The sequence below is a fragment of the Mustelus asterias genome, chromosome 1, assembly GCF_964213995.1.
Source record: "Mustelus asterias chromosome 1, sMusAst1.hap1.1, whole genome shotgun sequence".
Taxonomy (NCBI): domain Eukaryota; kingdom Metazoa; phylum Chordata; class Chondrichthyes; order Carcharhiniformes; family Triakidae; genus Mustelus; species Mustelus asterias.
Window position 1 is genome coordinate 60508017 of NC_135801.1, and position 25497 is coordinate 60533513.

Genomic DNA, 25497 nt, shown 5'->3' on the forward strand with positions numbered 1-25497 from the left:
AGAGACAGAGAGAGAGACTCCTAGTCAGAGCGGAGAGACAGAGCTGGAGAGAGACCCTTACACAGAGACAGACCCTCACACAGAGAGAGACTCCCAGTCAGAGCGGAGAGACTGAGAGCTGGAGAGAGACCCTCACACAGAGACACCCAGAGACAGAGAGAGAGAGAGACTCCCAATCAGAGCGGGGAGACAGAGCTGGAGAGACCCTCACACCCACAGAGAGACCCTCACCCAGAGAGACTCACACCCAGAGAGAGAGAGAGAGACCCTCACAGCCAGAGACAGAGAGAGACTCCCAGTCAGAGCGGAGAGACTGAGACAGAGCTGCAGAGAGACCCTCACACCCACAGAGAGACTCACTCCCAGAGACAGAGAGAGACCCTCACATCCAGAGAGAGAGACTCCCAGTCAGAGCGGGGAGCAGAGAGACACCCTCACACCCAGAGACATAGAGAGACTCTCACACATAGAGAGATACTGACACCCAGTCAAAGCGGGGAACAGAGCGAGCGTCCCTCACACCCAGACACACAGAGAGAGACCCTCACACCCCAAGAGAGCGGGGAGCAGAGACACAGAGAGAGATCCTCACACCCAGACACAGGGAGAGTGTCCCTCACACCCAGAGAGACAGAGACACTCAGAGAGAGAGAGAGAGGGGAGCACAGAGACAGTGTCTCTCACACCCAGAAACAGACATCCAGAGAGAGGAGCAAAGAGACACTCACCCAGAGAGACACACACCCAGAGAGAGGAGCAGAGAGACACTCGCACCCAGAGAGAAGAGCAAAGAGACACACACCCAGAGAGAAGAGCAGAGAGACAGAGTGTCCCTCACACCCAGAGAGAGAGGAGCAGAGAGACACACACCCAGAGAGAGGAACAGAGAGACACTCAGACCCAGAGAGAGGGGAGCAGAGAGACAGACAGATAGACACTCACACCCAAAGAGAGAGAGAGTCCCTCATAGCCAGCCAGAGCGGGGAGACTGGAGAGCAGAAGCAACCCAGCCAGAACTGGGAGAGATTGGGGAGCTGGGAGGGACTTATCTATTTACCCAGTCAGAGCGGGGAGACTGAGCTCAGGAACCTGCCCGGATAAAGCAGGGAGAGACTGAGCGGGGGCAATCCAGCCAGCCAGAGCTGGGAGAGACCAGTCCTCCAGCCACCCAGAGCGGGGTGAGACCAGTCCGCCAGCCAGCTAGCCTGGGGGGAGACCGCAGACCCGCGGCAGCCCGTCTATCCACGCCAATGACTGAGGGAATGGCCTCCGAGTCGGACACTAATGCTAACTTCTGCGAGCTGTCCTCCCTGAAGAGAGGGGACCTGCTGGAGGTGTCGCGGACGCTGTTCACTCACTATGGCATTTACCTGGGCGAGGAGAAAGTTGCTCACCTGATGCCCGACATCCTGCCCCTGTTCACCGAGGACAAGAAGCTGATCCGGGACGTGGTGACCAACCAGCGCCTGATCCTGGGAGTGATCTCCCGGAACGCGAGTATCAGAGTGGATTCGGTGCAGGATTTTGCCTATGGAGCCTGCATTCTGGTCAACCACATGGACTCGGTGTGTAAGAAGCCAGCACTTCCCAACGAGGAGGTGGCAAGAAGAGCAGAGAAGCTGGTGGGAAGCACGGAATACAGCCTCTTGTGGAACAACTGTGAACATTTTGTTACTTACTGTAGATATGGCACCGCGGTCAGCACCCAGACTGACAAGGTAAAGTTACATAGTTGTGGACACTTCGGATCTCAGCATTTTCCTTCATGTTCTGTACCTTTTAAGTTTCTATTATAGAATGTGTTATCATTATACACGTTCTTGCAAATCTTTTTTTAGTCTAGGCTATTTATTTGGATCAGCACAATTTAATTAATATCATTTGTCTGTTGCACAATTGTGTTATGAGGAATTGATGAAAGGCTCATTCTCTCTACAATAAGTACAGATTTCTTTTCTTAAATGTAATTCATCATTTGCAAACGTTTAGATTTTCAATTTAAAGTGCATGTGCTCTTAAAATGGCTTCTGGAAATATCTTTGAATGCTCCTGCTGCCTCTGTGTACAAATGTCCTAGCCCCCTGAAACTGAACATGGACCCCAGATGAACAGCAGTACAGACTGTGCCAGTGCAGCACTTGGCCCATAACTTCCGCAGAGTGGGCATCTCCAGCGGATTGCCACTCTGAATTTACCCTGGCTGAGATTGCACAGCTCCTGTCTCGCCCAAACTTCCTCACTCAGGCTGGGTGGGACAGAAGATGGTAGCCATGATGTGGAGATGCCGGCGTTGGACTGGGGTGAACACAGGAAGGAGTCTCACAACACCAGGTTAAAGTCCAACGGGTTTATTTGGTAGCAAACGCCACTAGCTTTCGGAGCGAAAGCTCGCTCCGAAAGCTGGTGGCGTTTGCCACCAAATAAACCTGTTGGACTTTAACCTGGTGTTGTGAGACTCCTTCCCGTGGGACAGAAGAAGCAGAAGCATGCCCCTGGCAGTATTGGCCTGAAGTAACTGGGGCGCAGAGAGACGAGTCACTCCCTGTTTTTAGTAGCTGCCGTCAAGGGGATGTTTAAAGGGGTAATTTGAAGGGAGCAGGTAAGTTTCAAAGGTATGTAGTTGCTCTGATGGGTCCCTGGGAGATCTGAGGAACAGTTTAAAGCTTATTTATTAGTGTGACGAATAGGCTTACATTAACACTGCAATGAAGTTACTGTGAAAATCCCCGAGTCGCCACACTCTGGTGCCTGTTCGGGTACACTGAGAGAATTTAGCATGGCCAATCCACCTAACCAACGCGTCTTTCAGACTGTGGGAGGAAACCGGAGCACCCGGAGGAAACCCATGCAGACATAGGGAGAACGTCCAAACTCTGCACAGACAGTTATCCAAGCTGGCAATTGAACCCAGGTCCCTGGCGCTGTGAGGCAGCAGTGTTAACCGCTGTGCCACCGTGCTGCCCGGAGGGTCATCCTGACTCAATGTTGGTTCTATTCTCTATCTACAGATGCTGTCAGATCTGCTGAGATTTTCCAGTATTTTCTGTTTTGGTTTCAGATTTCCGCATCCACGGTAATTTGCTTTTACCCTGGGGGGTTGTGTGTATGCGGGGTGTCCCATGCGAGGCTGGGTCTGGGCTTCCTGGCTGTTACCCTGGAGTTGGAAGTGATTTTTTTTTTTCCTTTTAACTCTTTCAGAGTAACTATCAGGAAAACTGGCAGAACCAGCCAAAGCTAGTTAGTGATTTAAATTGCTTCTGTTGGATGGGTTCCCAGCCTAGTGCAAATGTCCAGGGGAAGTTAGCACTTCTGGGCAATTGGTGGGTAAACCCTTACATGGGAACTTCCTAGAGCGATTTTCCCAGCGTATATTTCGCTGGGGAACCGGAAAGTTACGGATCATGGTACAAACCTTTTGCTTTCTGCATGTGTTAGCCACCAATCCTTTCAATCGGCAAATCCTAAAGATATTGGGGGTCGAAATGGTAGGGCAGCTAAGAGAATCCATGTAATTTAAGTAAGTGAAAACAGCGTGTCAGTACACGGTATCAGTACACTTTTCCAGGCCATAACTAGAGTATATTTAGGGCGGCATGCTGGCAGTGGTTGGCATTGCTGCCTCAGCGCCAGAAACCTGGGTTCAGTTCCGGCCTTGGGTTGCTGTCTGTGTGGAGTTTGCACATTCTCTCTGTGTCTGATGGGTTTCCTCCGGGTGCTCTGGTTTCCTCCCACAGTCTAAAATGTGCAGATTAGATGGAATTGGCCACACTAAATTGCTCCTTAGTGTCCCAAGATGTGTAACTTAGGGGGATGCGTGTGGTTACTGGGATGGACTCTGGGTGGGGTGCTCTGTTGTGGGAGTCGGTGTGGACTCGATGGGCTGAGTGGCCTCCTTCCGCACAGTAGGAATTCTATGGGTTTCCCCCTCCACGTCTGCATTTTTAAATTAGTCAATTTCTAAGAGTATTTTGCCACATGCAAAAATATTTGAGGATAGCTGCATTAGAGGTTATTATTGGTGATCAGTGGAATTTCAATGTTAATAAGTTTATCAGTAATAGATAACAGTTAGGCAAAAGTGTTGCTCTGTGTTAGTGTTTTAATAAATATAACCCATCCCATTCTGAAACTGCTTGAACTTGTACTACAGAAGCTGGCAGAGAATCATCTTCCTGAACTAAAATTAAGTAACGTTTAGAAACATAGAACATAGAAAAACTACAGCACAAACAGGCCCTTCGGCCCACAAGTTGTGCCGAACACATCCCTACCTTCTAGACCTACCTATAACCCTCCATCCTATTAAGCTCCATGTACTCATCCAGGAGTTTCTTAAAAGACCCTATTGAGTCCACCACCACTGACGGCAGCCGATTCCACTCACCCACCACCTCTGTGTGAAAAACTTCCCCCTAACATCTCCCCTGTACCTTAAACCTGTGTCCTCTCGTAGCAGACATTTCCACCCTGGGAAAAAGCCTCTGAGACTCCACCCGATCTATGCCTCTCAACATCTTATACACCTCTATTAGGTGTCCCCTCATCCTTCGTCTCTCCAAGGAGAAAAGACCGAGCTCCCTCAGCCTATCCTCATAAGGCATGCCACTCAGTCCAGGCAACATCCTTGTAAATCTCCTCTGCACCCTTTCAATCTTTTCCACATCCTTCCTATAGTGAGGCGACCAGAACTGAGCACAGTACTCCAAGTGGGGTCTGACGAGGGTCTTATATAGCTGCATCATTATCCCCAGACTCCTAAACTCAATCCCTCGATTGATAAAGGCCAGCACACCATACGCCTTCTTAGCCCCCTCCTCCACCTGCGGGGCCGATTTTAGAGTCCTATGGACCCGGACCCCAAGGTCCTTCTGATCCTCTACAGTACTAAGAGTCTTTCTCTTTATATTGTACTCCTTCATCCCATTTTAATTTTATTTTTTCTCCTTACAGTATCATTACAGGGTATAATAGAAAAACATATTCAATTTCTCTCTTTCCCTTGGTCCAAGTCTTTTTTTCTTTATTTCTAATGTTACCTGGGTCTTCTGTGAAATCATGAATTTGCTGTTTGTTAGTCTGCATCATTTAGTGGTATTCTTAGATGGGTATTAAATGCCGTTTGGTTATTTGACCATTGAGAAGGGGGATGATCTGAACAGGATGTTGCCATATGTATCCAATCCTTTTTATCCATTGTCGGACCAAGCAATACCCTTTAATGAAACCAACTTTTGGACTGAAGCAGAAAGTCGCAGGCTCTGAATTCCATGACCATATACATGTATACACCTCAGAAACAGGCCATTCAGCCCAACCAATTCATGCTGGTGTTTATGCTCCTCCAGTCTTTGGAGGCTCAAAGCACTTTATGTGCAATGAAGTACTTTTTTAAAAGTGTTCTAAAGCAAGAAACCCAGCAGCTAATTTTCACTCTGCAAACAGCAATGTGATAATGGCCAGATAATCTGTTCTTCTGTGGTGTTAATTGAGGGATAAATATTTGTCAGGGAGATAACTCCCCTGCTCCGCTTTGAAAGAGTGCCTTGAAATCATTTACATCCCCCACTGGACAGGCAGATAGGGGCTTCAGCTTAATATTCCATCTAAAAGACAGACAGTGCAATGCTCCCTCCGTATCATATTCTAAGGTCTTCTGAAGAATGCTTGTTTAGAGTTCCTACTAGTTTAGCGAATGCAAATTAGTTCTATACACTAGTCAGTCACTTGGGTTTTTTTCACCTGGTAATTCCTTTTATGTTCTTTGCCCAGATGCAACCCGCAGCGTTGAAATTTGAAAGCTTTTTGGTGCTTGCTACTTTTAGAAGGTGTTTGATTATCACTGGGTCATGTTCTTTTTTTGCTTTTAGATTACCTTTGCCACTAACATTTCACTTTGGAATAATGTTTCAGCAACATCTCTTCCCGCAACAGTATTTACAGCTGCTATTTCACAGTGGGAAATACATTTTTTTATTCTTGGGAATTCCTTTTGAACAGTTCTGTCTGGGAGAAAGATGTATTGTTCATCCTAGAACCACATCTGAAGAGATTTGCCTCTTGCATCTAAGAATCAAATGTGCCATTTCCTTAAGGATGATCTCCATGTACATTCTACATTCCCCTACACGGAGAATATTGCCTTTGGCTGTAGCTTTAACCACACAGCCCTATGAGAGGTATTTTCCTAACCAGCCTGCAGTGGGTTTGGTGGCAGGCGGTGCAGTCAATCCAATCGGAGCCAAAAACAGCATATAATTCTGTTGCAATTCTAACGACAGCGGGTTGCTCCTCCTGCTCGCAGGTGGTGTAAACATCATTTACATCTCATGAATGCTCATTAAAACAGCTGTCCTCCCAACATCACGTCAGGCCTTTCAATCTTGCGTCGTGCCAGTGGGAATTTACATCGGTGTCAAACCTGGTTGCTAATGAGTGACGTGCACAAGGTGGTCCTCAATTCACCAGAGACTTCGGGGCGAATGCAGCAAATTTGGACCATAGTGCTGCACTACTCCAGATGCAGTATACATCACTCTGCCATGGCAGACCAGTACCTGTCTCCACCTCCATGCCAGGCTGGTTTTCATGGGCAGCACCGTGCTGCTGGATCCATGGACACTCCCGTGTCACTGAGTCGGATCGTTATGATGCCTGGGATTGGGGGGTAAAGGGGTCTCCTTCCCCTGGTGCAGCACACCAGTGTCTATCTGGACAGCACTGTGTTGTGGGAGGTGGTTGTGGTGGTGGTGACGAGGAGTTGGAAGATGGCTCACGGTGGCAGGCAAAGCCTGCAGAGGGGCAAGGGGATGGATGAAGAAGTCTAACAATGGAAGGCAGAGGGAAAATTGAGGAGAGGGAAGCTGTACCCCAACAAGGCCACATGAAAAGCCCATAAACAAGAGGGTCAAAGGGGCACCAAATTGTTTGCTGGAGGTGGTAAGGTGAAACCTCCCAAGTTTGATGGACAGATGTTCAAGTGGGGATTGGCACCAACAGGTGAGAGGCTTCAGGGGCGGGTGAACATACTTCCTCTTGATGCTGCTAGCCTTTTGCCTCAGGGCTGCTGACACCTTGCATGGTCTGGTGGGGATAGGTGGGCTGGACAGAGTGGTGAGTTTGTGCTGAACTGGTGTTTAAATCTAGCGCCAGGACCTTCAAAGGTATTAGCTGAAGTGGGCAGATGAATCAGCTGCCAGGAGAGTGGGAGGAGAACTTGCACGGTGGCACAGTGGTTACTGCTGCTGCCTCACAGCGCTAGGAACCTGGGTTCGATTCTAGCCTCGGGTCACTGTCTGTGTGGAGTTTGCACATTCTCCCTGTGTCTGCGTGTGTTTCCTCCGGTTGCTCCAGTTTTCTCCCACAGTCCAAAGATGTGCGGGTTAGGTGGATTGGCCATGCTTAATTGCCCCTTGGTGTCAGGGAGATCAGCAGGGTGAATGTGTGGGGTTACGGGGATAGACCTAGGTGGGATTGTTGTCAGTGCAGACTCGATGGGCCAAATGGCCTCCTTCTGCACTTTAGGGATTCTATGAAATCAGTGAGCTTCCAAGCACTGAATCTGGCATGGGATCCTGCTATTCTGGTCAGCAGGACAGAAACCGACAGAGCTGCCCACCACACAGAAAATGGGAGAATTCCTGCCCTACACTCCTGTGCTACCAGGTCCTCCCAAGCCACAATTGGATATATCTTTCAGCCCTTGCTTTGGTAGACTAACTTCGCAAAGAAGTAACCAGAACTTTGTCAGAAGTCAGAACACTTGACGGGAAGACCATAGCAGCACATATTTGGGTTCTTTAAGCCACAACCTGATTGATGCACATATGCTAGTAGACATGAGAATAGGAAAAGATACTACACAGTGCTGGAACACAAGAATTGAGTCAATGCAAGTGAGTTGCCAATAACCTGGAAACAGCCACAATTCCTTCATTTTTGTTGCAATCCATTGCTTCCTCAAGACAGATCAAATAGATTAGACAGTGATCTAACAAACCAGGTTAGTTACTGGTTTGGAGAATCCTATGGATTAATGTGGAAGACAGATTGTGGCTGATGCCTCTACCCAATTCCAGTGGACCATATCATTTTCACGCTGAAGCAGATATACTGGAGGTGGCTCCAAAGTAATCTGCTATTTATTAAGTCATTATCCAGCAAGGAGTAGCCATGGGCCATGAAAATAGTGCTATAATCTATTGTAACCAATTGTAATACTATCTCCATCTGATCAACGCCTTTCTTGATTTCTCTAAAGGTGTTGCTATTTAGCCATCAATTCGCCCTCACTCTCTCCCTGGCAACTCACTTAAGGCTAAACCAAATTGTTTACAAGCTCGGTGTCAGCCCATGTCCTGACTGGCATTAAATCTCATTATTTCAACCTCTGTCTGCCTCCACCCCGGTGCTCACTCGCCTACATTGGCTCTAGGCTGGGTAACACCTAGGATTTTAAAGGTTCTCATCCTTGTTTTCAAATCCATGGCTGCACCCCACCCCATGACGAACCTTACTCAGATTGAAACCATCTAGGGCTACCTGCACTCTTCTAATTCTCACCTCTTGAACATCCCTGATTTTAATCGCTCCAGCTTTGGTGTCTGTGCCTTTAGTTGTCTCGGCCAGAAACTCTGGAATTCTCTTCCTACATCTCTGCCTCTTGAACCTTGTCTTCCTTTAAAAGCTACCTCACTAGGGTGGCAGATGGCACAGTGATAACAGTGCTGCCTCACCGCGCCAGGGACCGAGGTTTAAATCCAGCCTTAGGTCACTGTCTGCATGTTTTCCAGATGCTTCAGTTTCCCCCCACAGTCCAAAGATGTGCGGGTCAGGTGGATTGGCCATGTTAAATTGCCTCTTAGTGATTAGCGAGGTAAATACGTGGGGTTACGGGGATAGAGCCTGGATGGGATTGTTGTCGGTGCAGACTCAATGGGTATTTAATGTTAAAGGCACCACAGAAATAAAAGTTGTTGTTTGTTTACAAATCTTTCAGCTATGATTATATGACGGTCGAAACAAAACTGGTTGGCAGACATTTCCTTCTGGTAATAACTAAATATTCAATACTCTTTCAGTTGGTACTTGTAATGGAAAAGCTTGCTTAGTGGAATGTGGAAAGGTTACATAGAAGATAGGAGCAGGAGGAGGTCATTTGGCTCATCAAGCCTACTCCACCATTCATCGTGATCATGGTTAATGATAATATTTAAATTAATGCAACATAACAAGATGTCAGGGGCCAATCAGCAGCAGCTGTACCTTTTTAATTTGGCACTAACCAATACTCATCAAAATGCTGGTTAACTTGTCAATCAGTCCCCTTTCTTATCCAAAGTTAAATTTCTGTAAAACTTAAAGGTGAAATCAAAGCTTTTATCAACCAAAAATGAACTTAATCCTTTAAATAAAATGTTGACATGTCCTTGGACTTTGTTTCAGGATTGCACACAATAATATTTTTACAACACCTACACATAAGGGAAATGATCATACATGATTGCACGGTTTACATATTAAGATATGGCATTCCTGGTCTAGGGTTGGGGATATTGGCCGGGGAGAATGATGTGTGGGCTCAGAGATTGGTTGGAATAAAGCTTCCAAGTCTTCATTGTCATTATGCATTCTTAAATTAATCTCCTCAGCAGGTAGCCCTGGGGCTAAACATGATATGGGGGGTCTCTCCTAATGTATGAAGCTTACAATTAAATGTTGCTGATGCCATCAAAGGAACTGTTGATGCAGATATGATGGGCCAAAGGGCCTCTTTCTGTGTTGTAAATTCTTATTGTGTTGCAATAGCACGAGTTGATTGGCTGAACAGTGCAAATAACCAGACTGTAGGGGCATTTTGACTTCAAACATTTTAATTTGACTCCCATTTTCTGTAGTACATATTTTCAAACTACATGCCCTGATGACTTAACACGTTTGAATTACTAAAGCACTTGAATAGTTCTCAACCTATCTCTTTTGTGGAAGTATGACTTCACAGTCACTGGAAATCCTTCACACCAAATCTTCTGGTCTAGACTTCATTAATTAAGCAAGCGTGTGTTTTGCACAGCATGATGATGCCTAGTCTGCCATCCTATCTGGGTGCCATATTGAAAAGGCACCAACATCAGTGAGCCACAAAGAAGGTGTGGAAGATGGACTCCTCCAGGACACTGAATCTGGAAGGTCCGCTCGCAGATGCTCCCCCACTCGCTGCTACGGCATTCCTGGGTCCAGCGTCTCCATCCAGGAAGCCCCAGGCATTGTTCAGGTGTGTCCTAACACCTGCATGCCATATTGTTCCAAACGTGTTTCACACTGGTGTGTTTTCCTGTGGATGTTCGGACCCTCAGCTGCATCCGATTAGCAACGTGCAAATGAGGTTCATGCCATGGTGGGCATGATCCTGCGGTAAATTTACGCTGGTGTGAAACTGATTTTTGAGCCTCTTGCTGATTCTCTCCCTCCCCTACCTGCCAGTGAACCCACGGTGGAGCCATGGGAGAATTCCAGCCATGGAGTCTGATGCTGTAGTGCATTCACATTTCCAGCAGCTGTGACAAAATGGTACTGGGAATGGAAGACATCACTTAAACAAAATGGATGATGGGGAAAGGAATTATTAGGAGGAGTAACTAGAAGCTTCATGAGAGAGGTGTGGGTTTTGAAGTGAGAGAGGCGCAGTGGTTTAGGGAAGGACTTCCAGAGTATGGAGACTGGAAAATACGTATTTGCTGAAGGAATAATGCTTCTTGAACTGGGGAGGAATGAATGGAATCCAAATTGCCACCATTTCTGTCTGTAATGACAGCCTTTGTGATACTGCAGTAATTAGAGTGCGTCATGTGGCAAAATGCAGCAAGTCAGCAATTTTCTTTGTCACACTGGACCAGCTTCAGGCATGATTCACATATCCGGATGTTACCTAGTTTTCGTGTCAAGATTTCGTAATCTGCAAGATTAAGAAACAAATGCCCCTCCTACTGTATCAAGTTGTAATATTCAGGCTTCCTCTCTGGACTCGAGCTCTGCTGTTTCCTGAGTATCATTTAATTTTCCTCTGCTGTTTGAAACTCTTACCCACATCAGTAAAATGTTCAGTAAAATGGATCCATCTTTGCTCCATATCTGGCTTGATTTGTACTTTATTGCTGAGCACCTGCCCTGCAGCCCTCCTTGGCTCAAGTTCATGAAGATCCTATTGCTTCCCCTACTCTACAGACAGCATCATCCACTATACCCATTCTAAAAGTTAGAGATGGGGAATACATTTTCAGATCCTCTTCCAGGGGCACAGGCAAGGGAATCACTTAAAGTAGAAAATTAAAATAGAAAATTGATTTTGTACAAAACCTCATTCTCACTGTAATCGAACTGGTCGCCATTTTAACTGCTCACAGCACTCAGGTGGCAGAAGCAGGCAAGATTCCTCAAATTCCCTCTGCGTATTGCACTGTGCAACTTCTTTTAAGATCGCTGTGCATGAATGCATCTTAAAGGGAACCTTGGTGGTGCACCACCTTTATTTTGTCCCCTGCATTGTACATTCCAGATTGCTGCATGGCTACCCGTCCCTCCCACCCACCCCACCCCCCACAACCTCTTGCAGTTTGGAGTAAGCATTACAGATTTATTTAACTAGGCCCAGAACAGAGAATGTTTCCTCCAAGCGCCTAGTTCCACACTCCCTCATGAAGGCTGATCCATCCTCCTTCTTAATTTTAAACCCCTCTATGGGGGAGTGGGGGGAGGGGGGGGGGGTGTAATCTCAGTTGTCCTTTCTTTGATATTTGTACTTGGCAACGTCTTGCTGAACCTTTATAACCCCGGCCTCCACGTACTTCTGCAAGTTGTGGCCCAAACTGCAAACAGTACTCCAGTGGTTAGTGTGTTTAAGTATTTATGCCCCCATTGTATCTTAACTTTCCATTTAATACCTCTTGTTAAAAAATACTGTAATTCTGTGAGTTTTAAACACATTAGATCCTGCTTTTAATATTTTGTAATCCCTCTGCTCTTCCACAGTATCCCATGATTGTCCCATTCAAATTATAATTAAATTCTTATTTATCATTATCCCAAAATCATGATTATTTTCTTTTTTCTTGCTGAGATGTGCTACCTTTTTTAATATTCTGCCTGATCACTGAACCTCTCCTAATACTCCTTAAGGATGGGTATATAATAACCCCTTTGTCACTTCAGGCAGTAAGCGATAGAAGTGTTGGGGACAAACTGGAAGCAGGCCAAGCGACTCTTGAAATTTGTACGATATTCTGTGGTGAGTTAGATCGGCTCCTTGGCATCAATATAGACTACTGCGGCTTAAATGAACTACTTGTTGAAGGATGTTATTATGAGGATTGTTCTCTTGCACACAGGGCAGCAGCAGAGCTGAAACTAATCTCATAACTGGTGCAGTAACTTCTACTAAAATGTTTCAATATGCAACATATGATTTATAATATTTCTTTCAACTGTGGGTTTTCTGTGTTTCCTTGCTGGACTGTGTCCCTCTGGGTACAGTTAACTGGCCAACATCCCAGTCATTATACAAATGAGAGTTCATGGGGGTTTTACTTAATGCCACATAGATAAATCTCATGCTACCTTGTGGAAGTTTTCTGTCCATAATATGTGTTTCTGCTATGACGACAAACTTTTAACCTGTTTGCACTTTTGACTCCAGTTTCCAAAGAACCTTTTTTGGTGAACAGTCTTGGTTTATGTTCACACATTTCAGAAGGAAATTGCATGTTTTATTTATTTAAAAAACCCCAGAACTTTGCTTTCCTGAATGTTGCCTTTACAAGAAGAGTCAAATGGCCGATATTTTCTCAGAAATGTACCAATTTAGCCCATCAGACAGTTGCTGATTCTTTTGAGGGAACTGTTTTTTATAAGCTTCTTAAGTACCTGTCCAACTTCCGTTAATTTTTTTAATGGAATCTGTATCCTGCATTCTGACAACTGTCTCAAAAATACTTTTCATTTCCCTCTAGATATTTTTTCTATTTGGAATCCATGACCTCTAGTTAAAATCCATCCAGAGCTAATTGTATCTCCATTCAAAATCTCTCATTATCTCAACTTTAATTTGGTCATTTTCTCATCCTAATGTTCCAACTCTCCTGATAGTTAGCTGAAGCTCTTCATCCCTGATAACATCCTTGTGCCCTTCCTGAAACCTTTACATTTTTCCCTGAAATGTGAAGCTTGGAATCGTCCATAATTCTCCAGCTGAGGTTTAAACCATTGATTTGTAAAGCACCCGCATGATCAGCTCATTTTTCAATTCTGTTCCCCTATATAGAAACTCAGATGCTTTTTAACCACCTTGTTAATTTGCCGTGCCACCTTTTTTGAGGATTTTTGTATGGGAGGGCTGTCACAAAGTTTCTCTGCTCATCTACACTCAAGTCGTGCCATTTAAAGCTTGGTGTCTTCCATCATTAGATCTCCTAGAGTTTACCTTTTCAAACACCTCTGCATTGAACTTCATCTGCCATGTTTTCCCCATTCCACCATCATATCTGTTTCCCAGAAGCCAGTACATAAACTTAGGCAAATAGGTGGTGGACTCGTCAACGTTGAGAGCGTTCAAGTGGTTATTGGATAAACATATGGATGATATTGGAATAGTGTAGATTAGAGGGGCTTTAGATTGGTTCCACTGGTCGGCGCAACATCGAGGGCCGAAGGGCCTGTACTGCGCTGTAATGTTCTATGTTCTAGGTCATAGGTTAACAGTTCAAAATCATACAGTGGCTAAAGTTAATACCATGTTTGGAATGAAATGAAAGAATGGTCTGCAATTTGAAATCTCAAACCCTTTGCGGTATCTTTAGCTGTACAACTTTGAGCATTTTGATCACTTTTCTCTGCGCTCTAAAGGGCAATGTCATAATGCTGCAATATTCCCAGTGATGAGAGTAAAATCAGAGAGGTTCCAAAAGTAGCTGTGGCTATCGAGAGTTTTAATGTAATCAAGATGGCCCTAAAGGCTCCAGAGGAACAGGAGGTCCACTCTGGGTTGGGGGATTCTCATTACTGCATATGGCACTTTAATTCTGCCTGTGAATGCTCTGATCTTTTGACCTAACTGTACAATTCCATTTCTTTTTGGCCTGCATTGATCTTCCATCAATATTCAAATGCCCACAGTTAGAAACAGACCTACTTTCCTGCCCTGTTGCTGCTTTAGTACTAACCAGCAGAACAAGATGAACTGATTGCCTGGCACTTTCTGTGGTTTGTTCTGCTAAGTAATTATTCATTGCAGCTTCTGCAAGGAGCCAGCCTAATGGAGGGTGGAGAAAATCTGGCCAATGGGCCAGATTTAAAGGGATGTGCACACTTAAAGCCAAGTGTCTACATATGAGAACAAGTAGGGCAGACTTTTCCCCCCAAAATTTGAAGTGTTGCAAAAGTCTAAAAACCGGCGGAACCTCTGGCCTCAGACGCCCCCCTTGGCATTGCGCAGTCCCAGAGTCCTGGCGCGAGGCTGACTTTTGGCCTCTGGTTCATATTTCCCGCCCAATACACTACTCGACCAGCACAGTGAGGCAGCAAAATCTCGCCTGTATTGTTTCAACTTGTTATCAAATTTAATTTTAAATGTGTCCAAGAGAGAGAAAACTGAAAAACGCAATGTGAATGCACAAGGTGGATTCTGTGGACAGTTAAGGATGTAATACTGCATTCCAATTTCGATTCACTGGCACAATGTTCTATAACTGCATGTGGTCGATAAATGGAGAGTTTTCCTACTTAGCCCTGGAGGCTCCCTTAACCAGAAGACAGTCAGTATGCCCAGCAGAAGGTGGTAGCTAGTGTCAATACTGTCATGTAATCTTGGAGGAGGTTTGGAAGAAGGTTGCACATTGAGGGAGCTGCCAAATTGAGGCTCCTCAACAGAACCGTTTACCAAGCGATGACCCAAGTATGTGTAGCTCAACATTTTGCTTGTCAACTAGTTCTGCATGTCAAATTTTCATGCAAACAGTCTTTCATTTCATCTTGTGTGTGCCTATTTCCCCGTAGGCCCTGCAAGCTGAGAGTTAAGCGTGTGTTTGCCATTGAAACATATATGCGACAATGTGGTTTCTCAAGAGCGCTCACAACTTTCGAAAATAGTATTTACCAAATCTTTTCTACCATGTTCACTTCTGCACCCCAAAGGCATTAGCTCCTTGCTCTATGTGCTGTGGTATGCACCTCTGGGTTTTCTTGTAGAAGTGGTTATTAATCGTGTATCAGCTGGCTACTCCGCTGCAACAGCATCACCGTCAAGCTCAATCCTTTCCTCGTCTAATGCTCTCATGGGCATCGGGATCACTGTTCCCCTTGCCTGCTTCCTCTTTTCTCCCATTCTGTGCTCTGCAGCAGCTAAATGCAATCGTAGCATTCCTCCTATTGGTTGAGTAGATAACCTCGGAAACTGGGGCCGAAACCTGCAACCTCTGGTTAACTCTGAATAAAGTTGCCGTGTTTTTGTGCACAGTTAGTTCAGTGTCATCATTAGAACTTAGAACCATCTGGAATGGCCTGTGATGTGTCATAAGCAGCACATGACTCTTCATTATACTTCAGCTGTTATTTTTTAAATGCACACAACAGGGAATTAATTCAATGGTAACTAATTCTTGTGTTGAGATGAGGGTGAAGTTGGCTGATCTCCTGCAACTGATGGAGATGGCCCTGCCTTATGGACATGGCCAGACAACACTAACAAATACAAGCAATTGTCTCGCATGGAGCTCACAAGATTCTTGTGAATGGACTCTTCCCTACTGTTCCCTGGCTTCCAGAGCAGCTAAATGCATTTATCCAGTTGTTCTGCTGATAAATTCATAGAATCCTACAGTGCAGAAGGAGGCCATTCAGCCCATCCAGTCTGCACCAACCACAATCCCACTCAGGCCCTATTCCCATAACCCCACGTATTTACCCTAGCTAGTCTCCCTGATACTAAGGGGCAATTTAGCATTGCCAATCCACTTAACCCACACATCTTTGGACTGCGGGAGGAAACCCACAGAGGCATGGGGAGAATGTGCAGACTCCACACAGACAGTGACCCAAGTCTGGAATCGAGCCTGGGTCCCTAGCGCTGAGAGGTAGCAGTGCTAACCACTGTGCCACGGGAACTCTTCCTGTACTGCACTCTTTGTCCCATTTTCACCAGTTGCTGTGAGGCCAGTGTTCAGTAGTGTTTGGAATATTAAACAAGTAAGTTGCTTCCTTTCCTGATAATTCTTTCAGACCTTTAGTTTTTGTTTATTCAAGTTAGTTAATTTAGGATTACTTGGTCTGAAGGTGGTCTTTGTGTGGACTAATAATTGGAGCTCAGGTGTTCATATTTTTTTGTTAGTGAGTGCCTAAATTAGGATGGGTGAACCCTGCCTTTTGTACTACTCCAGGATGTGGTTAATCTCAACAATCATTCCTAACCTCTATCAAATAGCTTTATTTAGTAACATTAGAGAACATTCCTTTTGGGTTTCAAAGTATCCACATATGGAAAATATCTAAAAGTCAGTTGCACATCAGCATGTTTCCAAATAAAATGCTATTTCAACAGAACTGTGACATCTCGAACATACAATTTCAAATGAGGAGCACGGTGGTTAAAAGCTGTTTTTAAATATTTAGTAGTTGCATGCTCATACAATAATGCACCAATGTATGGTTCCACATTGTAGTGAAAGTGAGACTGGGCAAGTGACTTGCCCAGGCCTTTGGGGGAGTAGGGAGGTGGCTTAATGACAAGGAAGCTTTACTCCAGGTGGCCATGTCTTGACGTAGAAAAGTAAAGGTAGTATCACATTTCCATTACGTGAATTTTTGTTTTAAAATACCATTAGCTTCTCAATATTCTACACTTCAGCTTCTCGGTAGACCAGATGATTTCATAACTGACAATGTTATGGAGCTTCTAAAAGTTTTGTTGCAAATGGCGAATCTGCACTCATGTATATTCATACACACAACTATTTCTAATCTCTTTTGAAACACATCCATTATTTACCTGCAATGGTGCACACCAACTTCACTTTACACCTTCCCTCAACCAGCCCACTGCTCCATGTTTCTGAACTCAATCCTTGGTGCCCTGGGTTTTTATACAGATTTTTTCCCCCATTTTTTTTATTCTGAGGTGTTCACCCCTATACGCCTCTTCCCTTGTAGGCGTACAAACATACTACTTGAGCAAGGGGGCCTATGTACATACTTTAAAAAAATTATTTGCTTTTTCATTCCCTTTTTCATTTTTGTTACCTTTTTGATTGGATCAAGAGCCAACTTTTATTTCCTTTGTTTTGCTGTAGTAACGATAGAGAGACTTTCCTCACAAAGTGGTTGAATTTGGATGCTGTTGTGTTTTTCAGGCAGAGTCGCCCATATTTAAAATCTTACTTTGCCATTTAATTAAAATGCAAGAAATTACTCCTGGGCTGTATTCAGAACTTCCTTGTGTATCCTCTGGTTTACTATAGCAACTAATCTAATCAAGGGCAGCCAGACTTTGTCCACATCAAACAGTGAATAAATTTATATGGGGGTTTAGATAAAAACCATCGTATTAAACAATGGATTTATAGAACATGTTTGGGTTCTAATTTACTGAGTTTAAAAAGCAAAGGAAAATGCAATTATCCACCATGACAAGTATTCCTGTTACCACAGGAACAAGGGATTGTGCTAGAGTTAACTTTTTGATGTTTTAAATTCCCTACGAGTGTTACAAGTAGAGTACATTCAAGAAAGTCTTGCATAATGGCAATGCCATAAAGTTGGTATTGCTAATGTAGATTAATCTATAATAGAAATGAAGCTTGAGTCCCTAGATTCAACCACACAAACCTTAAATTGTAGGCCTTCAAACTAGGATCCCTGAACTGCAGTAGCCCAAGGGCATCTCGCTGGGAGTCAAAGTATTTGTTGACTTATTTTGGTGCACATTGTAGCTCAATAATAAGACTGTTTCTCCATTTGGATGGCTGCATTTTACAATTTAATAGGGGAAGAGTCATACTCACAAATGTTCCTGACCTTTTCTAAAATGCAAATATGCAGAAGCATTCATTTTGGTCAACTTTGTAAGTTTGAGCTTAAAGTGGTTCTGTAACTAACTCAGCTGAACCTTTAAGTAATATGACAATGTTTTTTTTGTGTTTTTCAGTTCTGTGAAGCGGTGAAGACTGTAATCCGGGACCAGAGGAGTGTTTTTGTCACTGCTGCATTAGGGTTGGTTGGGATTTTTTGTCTGGGCTTTGGGCCGTCCACCACTCTCCCCACAGTCCTCATACCATTCTTCCTATGGATGGCTGGCTAATTTGTGCAGTGACCTCCAATGCAATGTAAATATGTCTTATAACTTGCCAATTGTGTACAAAGAGGGATATGATTTATAAATGTTCATCGAATTTCAGTAAAATAGTTGGCCTTTTTTGTGAGATGTAGCTCCATCAATACACAAAATAAAATTGTATTTGGCTTACTATGTAAGCCTTGTCTGACTTTTTGTTTTCATGGAAATTTTTGTGTGTAATAGATTCCTAAAATCAAACACTTCAATGTAACTTTCTTCTTTCTTTATAATGTTAAAGGTGCGCTGCTATGTTTGAAATCTTTAAAAAAAAACTTCATGTATTTTTACAATCTTGCGTTTACTTGCTGATGCTAACCGTTCTGTTTTGGCCATAGATGCAGCACCCTCTCTGGATAGAGTTTCCAAACCTGTATTTGCTCACAGGGCATTAATATTTCTTATTTAAATTGGTAACTATAAATACTGTGGGTCCTAAAACATTTTTAGATGAAGAAATAAAACACTTAATTAAAAATAGACCAACATTATTTAGTAGATTCTGTTTTCTGTGTGCGTTCATGATATCCAACAGACATAACCTCTACATGGTTAAACTGCATATATGAAGCAGTCTTTGATTCATGATTAAAATTCACGGGTGGAATTTTACAAAAAAAATTTCTAAGAGCCGAATGAGCATGAAAACCGGAGAGAATTGCGGCGTACGGTGTTTTTGGGGGCAAGCTCCTACACAAGCTATACAATCGTATAGCACTTAGTTTAAAAAAGAGAGCCAAAATGTGATTCTCGCCAGTAGGGGGTGGGGGAGAGCCTAATTTCACCGATGAAGGTGACTGTTGAGCACTAGGAGCACCATTGCGCAGGCAACTCAATCTCCCAGTGTAATGGGAGACCTCCTGTCACCTCGACCCCCCCCCCCCCTCCCCAAATCACACAAACATCAGGACCTCCACTGGCGAGGGGGGGATAAGTACAAGTGACCTGGACGATGGCGTCTGGGACTCGTGTGTATTTAAATTGGCTAAGGGCACAAAGTTGATTTCACCAGCAAATTAGTGCGGGTAAGATCACATGAGGTGAGAAGCGGGGCGCAGTCCTGTTTTTATTTTGCCCCTCTCCCAATCTTACCGGCTTGCCCTGCGGATTGATCAGTGGGATGAGCTGGTAAGATCGCTCCGCACATCTTTTGAACAGAGTGAAAACTGTGCCGGAAGGAAAAGATGGTGATAATCAGTGGTGAGGTTATCATTGTGAGAAATGAGATGACTATATGGTTTCTTTGGAACTGTGGATGAGATTGCTTCAACTCTTCTTTTGACACAACAAATTTCTTGAAGAAAGGTGAAGACTGACCTTGCTGAAATTAAGTGAAGCAAACATTTTGGCCCAGAGTTTTGCCAAGTTGGGTTGACTCAGGAGTCCTTTAAAATGGCAGGCAGGACCCAGTTCAGAGAGCCCTACCCCATTCCCATATCCAATCATTTTACCCGCTGTGCGGTAAGAGTACAGGTAGCTTAACCACATGGAGGTGGCAGCTGAACACCCAGCCCCCAGTGGTGGTGTGTGTGGTTGGAAAGGAATCAGTTCATTGATGGGCTTTGAAATGCAAAATAAATTGTTTCAGTAATTCAGTGCTATATTGTAAGTTCGATATGCTTTCACATATGCAGTGATTGATTATGACCAACTTACCTTTGTCCTGCACTTTTTTGATAAGTGCTCTTATACATTCAAAACTATAGAAAAGTTTTGCATATTTTGAGTAATGAGCTAAGATGATTTGATACTCTTTAAAATGGAAAAATATAACATCTCCATCAACTCCATTTTTACATTTCTCATGGTTTGTTATTATAGCCTGGCATTTATAATGGCCTCAGCTAAGTTGTGAAAGGTCCAGCCCCACCTACCACAGCATGGGGTTATGTTCACATTTTGATTTTAAGAGGTTATTAAAGGAATAGTTGTCTTTGCGGTTTACTCAATAGATCTTTGTTTATACAATGGATTAAACTTGGCGAGATAAACTTTATTGGAAAAAAAATTAAACCCCTTCAAAAAAACTTTATTTGAGTGAGTTCCGTAGGTTGTTCACTTTCTTTTCATCTCCATTTCAAAACTATGAACCCTCACATCTGCCTATAATGGGGCCTTGCTGAGTGGTTAGAGAGGGGCCACGGAGAATGAGGGAGCATGTGGGACAGGGTGAAGCTTTCAGTGCTGATGTCCAGTAAATGGAGCTGGGGCATTCCAGTTTGTCAGGCTGTCACCATTGCTGCCTTGGGCCTGCTGCCAGAGGTGCTGGACCCCAACCATTCCTCATCAACATGAAAATATATAGTGGGCAAGGACCTTTCTTAAAGGGGTCAGGAAACTTCCAGAATTGACCTTCCTGACTGTGCCACAAAAATCCAGTCCTTTACAATTCAGAATTATAGTCTAATATTGGGTTGAGAAGGTGAATATAAATATTGTGATCTTGTGAAGAGGTGCTGGACCAAAGGAATGTTATGACTGGTCAAGTGACACCGTGGATCAGCATTCTTTCCATGTCTGTACAACTACCCACAAATGAGCAACTGAAACCAAACTGGTTACGCTTTGGCCTCTGGTGTTTTTAGGAAATCGCAACTTGTAAAAGTGCAATTAAATGGTTTATAGTTTAAATCCAATATTTCTCCTTTTGCCATCCCATATACCAGCTGATATCTAGCTGCTGAAGTTATGTGCACAGCAAATGATTGTGAGTGATATATAAATGATTCTTACCCTACACTTGGAGGGGGGAGTGGAGAGGAGAGAGAGGTTCCTGAAGGCTTGAGGAAGTTTCATTTGATAATGTGATGTCGGACGCTGGTGCCCATTATTAGAGATGACATCAAAATGTCAATTTAGGTAAGCAGAAAATGTTATTTTGGAAATGTTACAAATTTCAGAAGCTTTTGGCAAAGATTCCGCATTGATTAAAGAGCAATATAAGTAATCTGAGCAGAGAACCCAGCCACTGGTTCAGGCAAGCAGGTATGTATCGTTGCTGGTCTCCAGCCTGAATAAATGGGGAGGCTTGTGGCAGGAATCTTGGGCATCAGGTTGTAAAACCACCCACCAAATCCAAAATGAATGATGGTCGGTATGAAGGTGATAATTAGCATTGGTGGAAACCCCATATAACATGGAGAAAAGCCAAAAGAGAGAGGATCAGAAGTCAAAGACAAGGGGCTAGATTTGTCAATGATGTGACTTGATTTTTAAAACTAATTAGCAGAAAGACAATTTAGCACAAATTAACAGTGCGAGAATGGCCAAGAAACAGGATGTCATTTGGGTGTTTTTTAAAAGGCCAATAGTTGCCACGACTGGGCATACCGTTGTCAGGAGGAATAGTGCAGCAGAATCAGAATCGACCCCACACCCTTACCGTACCAGGTTGAGGTTTCGACAGACACTGGGGTGAATTTTCCCGTCCCGCCCACCACGGGAATTGTAGCTGGCAGGGGGGTGGACTATGTAAAAGTCCGTTGACCTCGGTGGGATTTTCCGGTTTTGGGATGGGCATGGCCAGAAAATCCCGTCCTGTCTCTGAGAGGAGCGATGTACCCTTCTATCCATGCAGACTAAGAAGGCATGGATGGAGGTGACTGCAGAGGTCAGCAACATGGGCGTCATTTGGATGATACTGCAGCAATACACAAAAACTTCAATGATCTACTAAGGTTTGGAAGGGTGAGTGGTAAGTGACACCAGGGTGACAGCCCTTTAACTCTGTATACCCCAGCATACACGCACTCTCTTCCACCTTCTTCCATCAGGAAGAAGATACAAAAGTCTGAGGTCACGCACCAACCAACAAGAGAACAGCTTCTTCCCTGCTGCCATCAGACTTTTGAATGGACCTAACTTATATTAAGTTGATCTTTCTGTCCACGCTAGCTATGACTGTAACACTACCTTCTGCACTCTCTCCTTTCCTTCTCAATGAACGCGAGGCTATGAACAGCGCACAAGAAACAATACCTTTCACTGTATACTAATACATGTGACAATAATAAAATCAAATCAAATCAAAATGCACATGAGCTGAACAGACTGCTGATAGTTTCCAGTAACATTGTCAGGTTAAGCAGCCAGTTGCAGCAGTGAGAGTAGCTCTAATAAATCCTCCTTCATCAAATAAAATTTTAAAGTTTGTTAGTGTCACAAGTAGGCTGACATTAACACTGTAATGAAGTTACTGTGAAAATCCCCTATTTGCCACACTCCGGCGCCTGTTCGGGTACACTGAGGGAGAATTTAGCATGGCCAATGCACCTAACCAGCACGTCTTTTGGACTGTGGGAGGAAACCCACGCAGACACGGGGAGGACATGCAGACTCCACGCAGACTGTGACCCAAGCTGGGAATCAATTCTGGGTTCCTGGCGCTGTGAGGCACCAGTGCTAGCCACTGTGCCACCTACCTGACCAGGCAAAGGTGCATTGCATAGGGGGAACTTGAAGTAACTATTTTCCTGAAATATAGGCCCAAGTTTAATGATGTAGTTCTTTGTTAATATATGGAATGTCACCACTGTGTTAGATGAGATAGGTTTTTGTCTGACAATTCCATTCTTTTGTCACAAGTGTTTGGAGCTTGTAAGTTGGTGGTCTGGGAATTCCGACAGAGGAATGGGAAAGTCCCAGTGGGAGCAGTGTAGGCGCCTGTGGACTGCAAGGATTATGAAGAGCTCTCATGGGAGAGAGCATTGGAGACTCGAGAGCATTTTTACTTCTGTAAACTCCTCTTGCTGTATGTGCATCAACTAGCCACTAGATGGTGCAATATTATCACATTAGTAAAAATAACTTAAAATCCAAAAGAAGCTTTACATTTTTCTCAGTAATCAAAATTTCTAATGCCCAAAGGGTTTAAACAAAGAGAAATATTTGAAAAGTTACATTTTTCACAAAAATTAGATTAGATTTATCCATTGAATCATCTTGCATCTTTTAATTTCTTCACTGATCTTTTAAGGGTGTCAGGCTTGCATTCTGTATGACAAGATTCAAAGGTTCAAACCTCAGTCCTTCAGCATATTGGCCTAAATGTTTGCAGAGACAGGCGGGCCCCAGGCCTTAGCCAAAATGGTGCTGGTGCCATGAATCGGCATATTTGGCACGCACTATTTTTGCCAGGTTGGGGGAGTGGGACGCAGCTGGGGGACTGGGTGTATTTCACACACGTGTAGTTCACAGAAGCAGCAGCACATTTAAAAGTACAGCTGCCTTCACACACAAGCAATTTTCATCAGCCAGGTTTCTGAAACACAATTTATAGGGTGTATGAGTTTGAAAAGAAGATCTAAATCTGCAGTAGTTCTTTGATACCTTGGGAAAGACAACAGAAGACATGAATGTGCGTAAAACGTAGATAAGGTCTGTGGAACTGTGAAGTCTTTTAAATCCTCTGCTCTTTAAATTTTGAAGTAAAATAGACTGCAGTGGAAAAGAACGAGTACTTGTAATTTCAACAATGTTTAATGATAAGCCTGAGGGCTATCATTATAGCATTGGTACTGCTTGACTGCCTCGACAACCTGTCATTATCAGAGTGGTGGGGGGGGGGGGGGATCAGTCCTTAAACTCACAGCTTGATTGACAATTCCCAATGATTATAAAGGGAATAACTCTTTGGTGTGGGCCAATGTTTGTTTTTCTAAGAGATTAAATGCTTGAAGGGATTTAAATGTGTTGATTGGGTTTTTATCATTGAGCGTGTGTTTTATAGTGAAGTCTGTAATAGACATTTAGGACTTTATTTCATCTCAACCTGACTCCTGAGGTCTGCCCATGTTGGACACTGGTTGAGGTGGCATTGAGGGTATAATGACAGAGAGTTGTAGGTAGGGCACATGGGTTGGCATGATTTGGCATTAAGTTGACAGAGGGGCTATAAAGGGATCTGAGGATGAGTGGGGGGTCATGGCTTGGCATGGAGGGTATGAGGGGTGATGGAGTGGGTAGAGGGGCTTAGATTGGCATCGAAGGTAAGGTGTGGATAGGGGGGAGGTGCCGTGATTTGGCATGGATGGGGCATGGTGAGTGTATGGGGGGTTGGGGCAGATGAGGGCTTGAGGGCCTTACTGTTAATATTCTAACTTGAACAAAGTCATAGAGCAGCAAGGTGGACCATTTAGACAGCTCACCTCTGCATTTGGCCATCCCTGTGGCTGCTTCCACACTGTGCCAGGGGGCAAGCGGCCCTGATTCCAAACAGTGTCCACCCCCCAGAATGAAAATCCAGCTGTTTGGGGAAGTTTCTCCTCAATCAGTTTGTGGAGCCGGGAAATTTCCAAACTCTACACATCCGACTCAGGAGTGAATATTTGGCCCATAATTTGGGCTGATGCTCTACTGCAGCACTGAGAGAGTGCTACACTGGCAGAGACGCACTCCTTCAGATAAGATGTCAAACTGAGGTCTCACCCACTTTCATCATGTGCATCTAAAACATCCTACAGCACTATTCAAACTGTTGGGGAGCTCCCCCATTGTCCTGGCCAATATTTCTCCCTCAACCAACATCACAGCTTAGTTAGTCATTCAAAATAAATCAAAATAATGGAAATATTCAGCAGGTCAGGCAGCATCTGCAGAGAGAGGAATCTCGGATTAATATTTCACATTGAAAACCTAACCTTGAACCTCTATTGGTCAATTATCTCATTGTGGTGTGTGCAAGTATGCTGTGTACAAATTGGCCATTGGGTCTTCCAACAGTACCTACATTTTAAAAGTACTCTGTTCGCTATACATTATTTTTTTTTACATGAAGGCCTTCGCCTCTTTCAACAACTTATCTCAACAGTCTTCCCCCAGAGTTGTGGCTTTTGAGATACGAATTTTGAGTAAATACAATCCATGGTTCAGGTGCATTCTGGAACATTTGGTTTGGTATGTGTGCTCTGCCTGAAGGCAAGTCCTTGCCTCATTGTCTGCTGATACTTCATCCTGAGCTCCTTTCCATCAGACCATTGGATGTAGGAGCAGAATTAGGTCATTCGGCCCATTGAGTCTGCTCTGCCATTCAATCACGGCTGATAAGTTTTTCAACCCCATTCTCCTGATGTTTCCCTGCAACCTTTGGTTCTCTTACCAATCAAGAACCTGTCTATTTCTGTCTTCAA

General features: G+C 44.1%; 1 protein-coding gene across 1 annotated transcript; it reads left to right on the forward strand.

Moving 5' to 3' along the window:
* Nucleotides 1-842: 842 nt before the first annotated feature.
* LOC144492966 (lecithin retinol acyltransferase-like) lies at nt 843-18850 on the forward strand. Its single transcript, XM_078211726.1, has 2 exons — nt 843-1718; nt 18185-18850. Exons 1-2 carry the CDS (start codon nt 1251-1253, stop codon nt 18335-18337), a joined length of 621 nt encoding a protein of 206 aa, XP_078067852.1. The 5' UTR covers nt 843-1250; the 3' UTR covers nt 18338-18850.
* The last annotated feature ends 6647 nt before the right edge of the window (nt 18851-25497 follow it).

Coding starts and splice junctions, on each gene's coding strand:
- LOC144492966 (XM_078211726.1), top strand. CDS start 1,251: ATGACTGAGGGAATGGCCTCCGAGTCGGACACTAATGCTAACTTCTGC. Junction 1,719..18,184: donor TCAGCACCCAGACTGACAAG/GTAAAGTTACAT, acceptor TGTGTTTTTCAG/TTCTGTGAAGCGGTGAAGAC.